Source organism: Chenopodium album, chromosome 7, assembly GCF_948465745.1.
Source record: "Chenopodium album chromosome 7, dcCheAlbu1.1, whole genome shotgun sequence".
NCBI classification, from domain to species: Eukaryota; Viridiplantae; Streptophyta; class Magnoliopsida; order Caryophyllales; family Amaranthaceae; genus Chenopodium; species Chenopodium album.
In genome coordinates this window covers 6,515,717-6,527,798 of record NC_137840.1, presented here as the reverse complement: position 1 = coordinate 6,527,798, position 12,082 = coordinate 6,515,717, and the positions used below count along the sequence as shown (strand labels likewise).

Here is a 12,082-nt window from a genome sequence, read left to right as displayed (position 1 = left end):
TTAATGCACAAGGTTACATTCTCATCTTAATTTGGTTGAACTTGATTTTCTTATGCTGAAATTATGTTTTCATTGACTGTACTTTTGCTAGTTTAAGCTCAACATAAATTGTTTCTTCTTGAACTCGAACTTATAGTTGGTGAATTATCTTAATTTTACTGAAGCATGTTTAAGTAAGTTGAGGAAATCGGACAAAATCTAAAGTTGTAAGTACTCACAAAGTCACAATCCAACATACTTGTTGTCGTCGATTAAGATAAATATTGTGTAACGTGGCTAAAGTTTATACTTCCTCTGTTCTTTATTATTACACCACTTGCCTTTTTAGGAAGTTTCACAAATATTGCACCATTTTCTCTTTAGGAAAAAAATTATTTGTGTTCACACTACAAATACCGAACATACCCTTACTTTTTTACACTTACTTTTTAATTTATCAATGTGTCACATGGGCAATTTTGTATTTTTACTTTTCTCTCTCTTACTTTTTTCCACTACCAAAATATTTGTACCCAACCCCTATGGTGCAATAATAAAAAAATGGAGGAAGTATATAATACTAACACTACATAAATCTAACAATTGAAGAAATCTGATGTAAAAAGACAAATTGCATGCAGACACATCCATTTGGTCAGACTTTCTTATATTTAATTAGAAGCTTCTTCATCACAAGTATCATCAATTTATCATCATATCATTGAATTGAGTAATTATGAGTATATAATATACATGTAAGGTGTACGTAAAAGAAAAAAGAAAAATAAAACGATTATAACTTGTAGATTAATTTATGTAAGCTAAGGTAGGTCTAATTTAATGCTCCTAAAATTATATATATTGACCTCAGTAATTTAATTAATAATTATACAAGCTTTAAATAAAACGGTTGATTCATTTCTTATATAAATGCGTCCAAAAAACATACCTAGCCACACATAAAAATAAGTCAGCATTTGGATGGTATTTTCAAACATTGTTCTCCAACTTTAGAGGAAAAAAAAAAGAGCTTCATTAAATTTTATTATTATTAATATTATTACTAGTTAACTAGGAACCATGCAATATTCTTTTCCTTCAACCTCTTGTTCACTATGTTTATGTCTAGTCTTTCACCTCCTTATCATTTTCTCCACCACTACCCCGACGGCGGCAGTAGTAAAGCTGCCTCCGAATGTGACGGTTCCAGCGATCCTGGCCTTCGGAGATTCGATCATTGATCCCGGGAACAATAACAATATCAAGACCATTGTCAAGTGTAATCACCCTCCTTATGGTCAGGATTTCATGGGTGGCATTCCTACTGGCAGGTTCAGCAATGGAAGAATCCCTACTGATTTTTTCGGTATGAAAAACACATGCATATAATTTTTTTTTTTAAATCTTACTATACATTTGGGGATTTAATGTGTTAGCTTGAGTAATATGATCACGATCTTATAATTAGATCACTTTTTTTTCTTAAAAGCTTGATAAATTCAAATTATTGTTTTATACGAGCTGAGTATAAGTGCGCATAGAGGGTGACACATGACGGGTATGATTTTTGACATTCACTTCCGTCCATATCACTACCCACCAAAGTTATAGGGGACAAAGTAAGTATTACGCAAAAATATAAAAATTATACCCACATGTCATCTCATTTGACTATATAAGTGATGAAAAACTTTAAGTGTGTAGCTTGCCTCAATTGCTAATCTGCCTTTTTTTTTTTTTTTTTTTTTTTTTTTTTTTTTTTTAAATACATTTTATTGTTTATTATACTTAATTAAAATGAAGATGAATCCAAAATAAATTGTGCTAAATTCGAATGCCTAACCTTTTGGAATTACATTTTATGATTGTCACAAATTTTTTATTTTATGCAACATGTTGCGCCTACTAGTCTCACTGTTACTAGTAGAGCATATTAATTAAAATTCGAAGTTAAAGACTTGAAGTTTCATTCACAAAAAGAATATGCATAAAACTTTGTATGTAAAAAGACCAAACATTTCAGAATAATAGTAAATGAAATTTAAGTTGCTTAGGATAAAATGATATACAAAAGAAAAAATCAAATCCTGGGTCATAACAGTGATTGCTCTACAGTACACCAAAATAAATAGTACGAGTACTTCGTACCTAATTAAGGTTGTTAAATGCTAAGTGTAAACTCACACTTAGGGCATTATTACTATAGTTGATAGAGTATAAAACATATTCCTGGGCCTCAACCATCAACTTAAGCTTTTGGTTGAGTTGGTCCACTAACATGGTATCAGAGCCAGCGTGACATAAAGGTCACGGGTTCGAATCTCATCCACCCCTCCTTCAAAGTGGAATTAATTCGCGCCAGGTATGAGTGGGCCTGTGTTGCATCCACATTTCAAGTCCAAAGGGCCTTTCATGTGAGGGGAGTGATAGAGTATAAAACATATTCCTGGGCCTCAACCATCAACTTAAGCTTTTGGTTGAGTTGGTCCACTAACAGTACGTAATATGATTTATGAAAATTATGCCTGGCAATTATTTGTCTTTTCACAATATTATTATTACTTGGAGAAAATTAGGTGAAAAATTTAAAGTGTTATCAGCTACATTGATTTTCCCATTGCAATTCACCAAACTTTGGCATAAGCGTTAAATTAGAAAAAGAATTAAAGGCTCACGCAAGTTTCATTTAGGTTGCCTGATTATAATGTATCCTTTCAAAGTAGTGTGACTGTTCAAGTAGTGATATTGATAGTGATTACTTAATTGTCTTTCTTTTTCATTTTCTATTTCATTCATTGAGAGCTTTGAACAAGTATTTACTAATTAAGAATTATCTCATTCACTGAGAGCGAGAGATAACTCAGTTGATTAGAGCTTCCCTCTCAATTTTAAGGGATTTTCTATGTTTCTGACTCATCACCCGCCTTATGGTTCTCTAAAAACACACACACACACACACAAAAACCCTCTAAAATTAGCTTATGCAGCACACTAAGAATAGGTGTAACAATTTTATTTTGACATATATGCACATATATAAGGGCTAAACCAATCTAGGCTAGAGTAGCCGGGTGATGACCAATTGGCATAATTGACAACCAGTCAACCATGCATATTCATCATAAAATTGTGATTCCATTTTGTTTAGGGTGTGTGTACGTAATTTGTATATATGTACCATATAATCATAGTATGAAAGTTGCAAAAATAATTCGTTAATACTTAATAGGAAAGCGCTATTGAATTTGAAAAGTTAAAAATCGAAACTTAGCTAGGTTATATGTAAAATTATAAGTAGCTTAGTGTGATAACTCACAAATGTTACGTGAGAGTTAAGATAGAGTGGTCCAGCACAAAGAAAGCTCCATCATCTTGCAAATGTATAAGACCGATTCTTCCTTTTTTTGAAGCCACTCATTATTAGAAAAGATTGAAAACTACTTGTATGTTGTATTGTATAGTTGGTCTACATACACGTATTGCCAAATGCCAACGAGTACATGCATGGCCTTTCATTTGATGTAATTGATTGTTGATGTGTTTTAAAGATCAAATTTAGGGAATAAATATAGTTGGTTGATGGTTAAGATGATCGATTATATGTCGTGAAAGACATCTGTCATATTTCCATTTATAATAATCATATAATTAATATGTAACAGAACAAAAAAAAAAAAAAAAAAAAAAAAAAAAAAAAATCCTCACTCAAATGGAGTAATATTATTACCGTACTAGGGATGTATGTGTTATTGACACAAGCTATAAGTAGCTCATATAATAATTTTTTTATGGTAAAAATTTCACAAGTCACATTGTTTGGTCTTAAATTGCATTGTCTTGACATAAAGAGTGTTAGAGTACATGTACAATATTTAAAAGTACTTATATAATTGCAATATTTGTTTGTCAAAGTTCAATTAGAGTTTAATTTGGGTTGTACTTGACTGGTCTTAGTAATGAACACAAAATAATATATGGGGTGTATGTTGTTAATTGCAGCGCAAGAATTATCAGTAAAGGATATTGTACCGGCTTATTTAGATCCCAATTTAAGTTCAGAAGATCTCCTAACCGGTGTCAGTTTCGCTTCTGGAGCAGCTGGGTTTGACCCTTTGACTTCTAAAGTTGCGGTAAGCTCTTTCTTAATTTCATGAAGCTTCAAGCTAAGGGAATTGAATGAAAAGAAATTATTGACTCTAGAGTATATTAATTACTCACTAGTGTTTGGCTCGAGTGTTGCTCCAGGTGTTACTTTGAGTGTTTTTTTTTTTTTTTTTTAGCTTGAAAGATTTATTTTTATTGTCAGTACATTATAATAATACAATGATAATATTAAATAGTTTTGAATTATTATTGTTTTTATTTCTAATATGTATTTATATGTTTATGTGCGTAGATAGACCTCATAATTATTAGTTTCTAGCTTAGATGGTAATAAGTTGGTTTTCATTCAATGAGGTCTTGCATTGTGTTCAAACCTCATTGTATGTATTTTTAGTTGACCATGACATGAAACAAATATATGCTAGAAATACACGTGGCAAATTGAATGATGAATCGATGATGCGACATTATCCTGGTGTAAGAATGAGATACATGTGATACATTGACATATTTAGAAACGCTTTTTAATATATATGTATAGATTTTCAAGTGAATTGCATGCAACAAAATGCATAAATAATTTTTTAAGACCATTAATTGGTATATATAAAAGGCAAAATAATTTCATATATACTTGTTATATATAAAAGTCATAAATTCCAATTAATCTAATTTGGAATGGAGAAAACAAATGTTTTTAAATTTTAACACCATTATAACCACAAATAATATTGTGATTCCCCTTGATTGGTGTATTTGGTCTCATAATTAGCTGTTAAATCTCACCTACATTTCTTTATTCTAATTAATTTGGTAATGTCTAATTGTTTTCTATGTTGTTGGATGTATACAGTCAGTGATATCACTATCACAGCAGCTAGAGTATTTTAAAGAATACATTGAGAAAGTGAAGCAACAAGTTGGGGTAGAGAAGACCAACTTCATTTTGGCAAACAGTGTTTACTTTGTTGTTGCTGGAAGTGATGATATTGCCAACACTTATTTTGGCACTCCTTTTAGAAGATTTCATTATGACATTCCTTCTTACACTGATCTTATGCTTCAATCTGCTTCTTCATTTGTCCAGGTATTGAATTGTTTTTACTTATACGTTATGGCCGTGAATCTTAAGTATGCATCCGATGTACAATAATTTTAATTATTGTCTTACGCTTAGTTTTAGGGTAACTTTGATTTTAACCAATTTTATTGTGACATTTAGGCCATGCATAATATTTGCTTTATTTTATATTTGCTGAATTGAAATTATTTTTACTGAGGTGAAATAATTTTTGCTGAACTTTGATTAAACTGATTTTTTTTTTTACTTAACTAGAATTAATTCTACAGATCCTCTATTATATTTTTTTCCTTAAAATTATTAGTAATTTTACCGAGGTAAAACTTTAAATTTAATACATTTTAGAGGGTTTTTTTTTTTTTTTTTTTTTAATTTTTATTAGGGTTAACTTTGTTTTTATAAGGGAGGGTTAACTTTTTAACATTAATAATGATTAAAGCTAGATCAGAGTATGCCTAGAAGTTTGTGTACTGGTATATTAAAAATAAAAAAAAAGTTTGTGAAATACATGTTTTACCTCATACTACTTCTGCATTCTATTTATTTAGTTGTCAATCATTCAAGCATTAACATGACAACTAATAATATAATTACATATTGTATTATTGATCTATTTCAAAAATATATTGATGGATTTAAGCTTCAGTTCATCGCATGTACCCTCCAAAGTCTAAAATAAAGACTATTATTCAATACCATTCCACCATATGATACCTTTAGCTAAAATAATTCCTATTTAATGTTCAATTCTCATGCATAGTATATATGCTGGTTATAGAATATAGACCCATCATTTATGAGTATTATTAATGATTTAAAGCCATGAAAAATTGTCATTGTCATGAACGTGAACTAATAGTAAAGAAATGACAATAACCATAATAATGTCGAATAAAGTTATATTATTGGGGACACATTTAAACTGTATCACTATTAATTCTTACATTAATATGAAAAAAGTCACACACAACCATTTAGCAAATTGAGTTACGTGACCTCCTCAATCAGCTTACTAATTAAGCTGAATTTTACTAGTATTAATTATACACTTCCTTCCCTCAAAAAAAAAAAAAAAAAAAAATTATACATTTCCTTTATCACAAACTCATCACTTAGTTTATTTGTAGCTTGAAAAGTTAAGGTTGCAACTTGCAAACAAACTTATTAAATTCGGAAAAAAAATAAAAATGAATAGAGACAGTATAGTCAAATTAAATATTACTTTATATGAGTTTAATATGTCAAACCAGTCTTGTGTGAGGCTGACTACAGAGTGTGATCGCTTGTAAAAAAAAAACAAAGTAATCTCTATAACATTGACCGAGGAACCCCTGTAATATTGACCGAGTAACCCTTTTTAACACTTACCAGGTAACTTTTATAACACTAATGAAGTACACCTTGTAACAACTGTCCTAGTAACACCTATAAGTCTATAACACTAACAAAGCAACCCCCATAATAGCGGGTCACATAATTTAGGTTGATCATCATGTAACCCCTACATAAGAAATTAAATAAATTGTTACATATATGTCGATCACAATGAGCTTCTAGTAATTACTAGAATCGACGTAATTAATTAATTTCATAAGTAATGCAATTATTATTGATGATACATATGAATTTGAAAATGAACAGGAGTTATATGGACTAGGGGCACGAAGGCTAGCAGTATTTGGTGCACCTCCCATAGGATGTGTGCCATCGCAAAGAACCCTAGGAGGAGGAATTGTGAGAGATTGTGCTGAAAATTACAATGAAGCTGCTAAATTGTTCAATTCTAAGCTGTCTCCTGAACTTGATTCTCTCGCTAACAAGCTTCCTAACTCAAAGGTTGTCTACATTGACATTTATACCCCTTTGTATGATATTATTCAGTATCCGGCTAAATACGGTACGTAATCCAATACTCCCCCTAGCTTATTCTATTCTCTTCGCCTTTAATTTTTCATCACGACATATTTGGTAGGTGGTAATCCTTGACAAGTCCATGAATAAAAATGTTCATAATCACATTATGCATGCATTGTCTTAGTTATGAAGTCGTACTGGAAGTTATGAATGGTTGTCTTGGATTATATTATTATTAAACCTAATTAATATAGGGGTGTTTGGTACATGGAAATTAAGAAATTTGGGAATAGAGTTAAAATTAGAATTAAAAGTGAGAATTTGTTGTCGTTTATATAAATGTACGACTAATGATGTCTGGGTGGTAAACGGGTAATAGGTAAGGAATAATTAAATTAAATTAAATTATAAGTTTACAAATAAATATATTTTTACCAACATTTCTTCTCTTGCCTAGTTGGCTTTTTTTTTTTTTTTTCAACATATTTTTTCCAACATTCCTAATTCATAATTTCAACCAGATATTCACATATTATGTCATCATATGCCAAAAACAACTGACACAACTTTTAAACATGAAAATCACACCAACTTACAAATTGGTATTGGACATTGTGCGAAAAATTACATTATGAAACACTTTTTTTGCGAGAAACTATCTAATTAAAATAATGTTGTAAGACACTACCTTAGAAAAGGGTAAATATTGTAATATAAGAGACTACCATTGGTCGAAAAGTCACCGTTGACTTTCATTTTTCAGCATTGACCACATCACGTGACTTTTAATTCACCCTTTCTCTCCTTTTTTTTCTTAATTGGCACGTGACATGATCAACGTCGGAAATTAAAAAGCCAACGATAACTTTTCGACCCAGGGTAGTCTCTTACAACATTTATCCTTTTATAAATTAGTTTCTTACAACATTTTTTTTATTAGGTAGTTTCTTGCAAATAAAGTGCTTTACAAGGTAGATTTTCTCAAAATGTTCAATATCAATTTGTAAGTTGGTGTGATTTTCATGTTTAAAAGATGTGTCGGTTATTTTTGGCATATGATGACATAATATGAGAATATCTGGTTGAAATTATTTCCATTCAAAGGAGGGCATTAAAATTTAACAAAGTTTAGAATGGTCCTAGATATGTAAAGGCTCTTTGTACCTTTAGATGCGATAGAATGAACAATTTACATGAAACTAACGGTATTGGCGGTGGAATAATCAATAATGTCAAACACTACATTACTCATTTACTCCTATAACTAAAGTACTTATAGTTATGCATAATTCAAGTCTTGACAAGTTTGCTGTGACGTGCCTATGAAGCACTTAGTTATTGATGGAGTGTGTTTAAAAAAAAAAAAACAGGTTTGTTGATGGAATGGTACGAGGAAATTGAATTCGGTAATAAGTTCAGACTTTATTTTATGTGTAAATGTTCTCATCTTAATTAATGTTTACTAAATTTCTAGGACTTACCATATTGGTGTGAATTTTTGTATGGTTGTGTCTTAAAAACTCTACATATCCATTTACTCGATCACTCCATTTTTTTTTCATAATTATAGTTGTAATTTGAAATTTAATCTCACCTTGCTAAATGCTAATATAATGAATATATTAAAAGATATAAAATAAACTCAAACCAACATAATCTCTCAGCATATTGACGTATATAGTTTGTATGAATTGTATCTCAATTCTTCAATAGTTGTGATACAATCTACTCGTAGTTTATATGTAACCACGACCACACATTCAAAAAGTATTTAAATACAATTTCCATGTTGATATTAGTATACAAATTCATGACAAAATCACTAACTATTCGTTTTTATTTAACTATATATGCATCGATCCCTAAGCTAATTAGTTTTTCGATTCTCACCTTCACTAAAATTATTAAATTCAACTACGGAGTACAATTGTTAATTAATTTTATTTCGACCATTGTAAACTAAACAGGGTTTGAGCAAGTAGTGAAGGGTTGTTGTGGCACAGGACTAATAGAAGTAACGTCGTTATTGTGTAACAAGTTAGATGCAGTATGTCCAGATGATACAAAGTACTTATTCTGGGATAGTTACCATCCTACTGAAAGAGGTTATGAGGTTCTCCTTAGCTTGCTCATTGACAAATATATCAGCCGCCTTTATTGATACAATCACGGAGTTTAAGTTATATTATTACAAGTACTATATATTTATAGTACTAGATTTTTTTTCTATGTTATTTAATAATTCATTTCGGCATTATTGGTAAGAAATTAATACCAATGCATTGCTCTTGAGTCTTGATCGTTGTTGCTTCATTCAATGTAATCATTTTTATTTTTTCGTTTTATTTTGTTCACATTTACCGATTTACGATACGTACAATTCGTACAAATTGCGTACAAATCCGTTTGTACTTGTATATCAGCCCACATATATTATATACATGTATGTAAGTCGATTTAATTAACCATGCTTTGTAATAAAATTATACACCCTCGGGAGTATGTGTGAAATTCACAATATAACTTGGTATTACAAAGAGTAAAGACCATGTTATTCGTCTTCTCTTATTTATTTATTTATTTTTATTTAATTTTTTTTTTTTTTTTTTTTTTTGACAAAGGATGAAAAGGAAAAAAAAGTAATACATATTACTACTAAAGCAAATGAAATGGTTGGCAGCCTCTCCTGCAATTTGGTGTGCCCTTTGAACACGTTCCCTATCTGCCTTGTAAATACTACAATGTTGCAAAGTGGACCCTAAATGTTGAATCTGCTGCACCAACCATAAATACCTAATATCTCCATGCATGTCCATCGCCACATAGAAGGGTGACCAGATTATAAGAATCTGTAAAAAGCAGAAGTGATTGAGTGCCTGCATTTGAGGCCCATTGCAAGGCATATAAACAGGCTAAGCTAAGGTTTCCGAATGAAGAGAAGACGAACACAACCCAAAATTACTTCCACCAACTGTAACACCCCCAAATTACTCTATAATAATAATAATTATTATAAAACCTGATTTAAGAGAGTAACTTAGGAGCATTACTGCCACGTGATTACGTAAGGCATTTCAAAACAGAGAATTCCAGCGGAGAAAATTCATACTTAACTTATATATATTGATAATAATAGTAATAATAGCTTTCAAAATTGAACTATATGAGAATTTTCATACAAAACGTCAGCCATGAGACCTAGACTACATGAGTATTGCCCTTCATCCCCAATGCCACATTTAGATCACGTCGAGTCGTCATCACCTATCGACTTATCAAAATGATAAGTAGGGCCAAGCCAAAACAAAGAGAAATACGTATTAGCAAAAACGCTAAGTACATACCAATGCTAGATACGTAAAATCTAGTTATTATTTAATTAAACATGCTTTCGTAAGATTTAGCATTTATAAATAACATTTATTCAAACCTTCCATAAATTGGAATTTCACATTAAGAAACGTTTAGAAACATTCCAAAAATTATCAACATTTCAAAACCGACGACTTTCCCAAAATAGATTCCAATAGAAATGGAAGATCAATATTTTCGTAAACCATTTTTCCACCTAAGTGTGCACACCTCCCAAGCTAGTAACTCCTTACATAGTGCTATCAAGGGGAAAGACTAGATCATACATAGTTCATAGTCTTCAATTTTATCTCCACATAGTGGGAGTCATAAAAATCCAATATATATATTTGATAAATCAATCTTCCAATTCCCGTGTATGGGATTTCAACAACATTTGCTCTTTAAAATGAATTTGAATTCAAGTATGCGTATAAACAACTTTTAGAACATGGAAATTATTTCCAAAGATCAAATAGTAAAACATTTCACAATATTCATTTCATAAACATTCATAAATCCTTGTTCAACATTCAAACATATTTCATCATTCAAAACACAAAACACATTTGTATAAAATCACATATTTAAAGATCTAGACACGAGTACGTACCTTGATCTTTACAACTATTCCACCTAGATTTACAACCACGAACTATCTCCTAAATAAACATTATATGGAGTATTTTAAATAAGAATCAAATATGAGACCTTACAAAAAATCATAAATTGAAAATAGATATTAGTTTTGAAAGACTAACCGCAAAACAATATAAAGTAGCAAAGCTCACGGGAAGGTTCACGTTGAAAAGAAGGAGTCAGATCTTGCAGAAGCCATATCTCATAGTATATAACTTCGAATTGAGTGATTCTTGAGCCTAACCTCAAGGATGTTTTGAGAGGAATAACTTTGTATCAAACAAAAAAAGGCTAAAAATGATCAGAATTGGTTGAAAAATGGCCTAGAACATATACGGGGTGAAGTAGTACGAAAATGGGAGGAAGAAAGAAGAAAAGAAGGATGAAGCTTAAAGAGCAAGAGACTTTTGGATTAAAATGGCTGAACTTTGGTTCTATTTATAGAGTTTGAGAACTTGGGGATCAAGTATTCAAGCTTGTAGAGGAAGTTTATGAGATCATGCTATTGACATCATGTATGATGTCAACAACTTGGAGGTCAAGTATTCAAGCTTGTAAATGAAGTTTGTGACTTTGGTCATGCTTTAGGAGTAAGAAATGGACTTAGGTTCTTTGACTTGGAGCAAAGAAATACTCAAAATAGAAAAATGTTATTTTCGACTATTAAATTCCCGATTTGCATATCCAAAATATTTTATAAAACATAATTTTAACCAAATGATTTTCGTAAATAAAACTAAATAAAATTCTTTTGTGTCACTTTAAAACATAATAATATGTATTATTAATAAACTATGACATATTCAAGTCAAAACATAATTAATAGTTCATAAAACGGGTTTAAAAATACGGGGTATTACACCAACAATCCTTTCATCCAGAGGATCTGAATTATCAAGGCACCAGCCCATTCCTGCTCGTCCTGTATCTTTGAACCAAGATCCGTCGACCTGAATCCTAACTAAGAATGAGCCTGAGTGATGTAACCCTAGATGGGCTACATGAAACCCAGGCGGGGGCAAACAAGGGGAATTAGGTGGAGAGGGAGAGAGCTCCAAACCCGAATCATCATCC

The 12,082-nt window shown here is 30.9% G+C and overlaps 1 protein-coding gene and 1 long non-coding RNA gene across 2 annotated transcripts; one reads left to right on the top strand and one right to left on the bottom strand.

Moving 5' to 3' along the window:
* The first annotated feature begins 923 nt into the window (after positions 1 to 923).
* On the top strand, positions 924 to 9,596 carry LOC145638860 (GDSL esterase/lipase EXL3-like). Its single transcript, XM_081689908.1, has 5 exons — positions 924 to 1,345; positions 3,979 to 4,109; positions 4,937 to 5,170; positions 6,806 to 7,061; positions 8,986 to 9,596. The coding sequence occupies exons 1-5, from the start codon at positions 1,060 to 1,062 to the stop codon at positions 9,177 to 9,179; spliced, it is 1,101 nt and encodes a 366-aa protein (XP_081546034.1). The 5' UTR covers positions 924 to 1,059; the 3' UTR covers positions 9,180 to 9,596.
* A 517-nt stretch (positions 9,597 to 10,113) lies between these two features.
* On the bottom strand, positions 10,114 to 11,412 carry LOC145638861 (uncharacterized). Its single transcript, XR_014114719.1, has 3 exons — positions 11,131 to 11,412; positions 10,983 to 11,031; positions 10,114 to 10,289 (listed from the first exon to the last, which is right to left on the bottom strand). It is a non-coding gene; the product is annotated as an uncharacterized LOC145638861 (long non-coding RNA).
* Between the last annotated feature and the right edge of the window lie 670 nt (positions 11,413 to 12,082).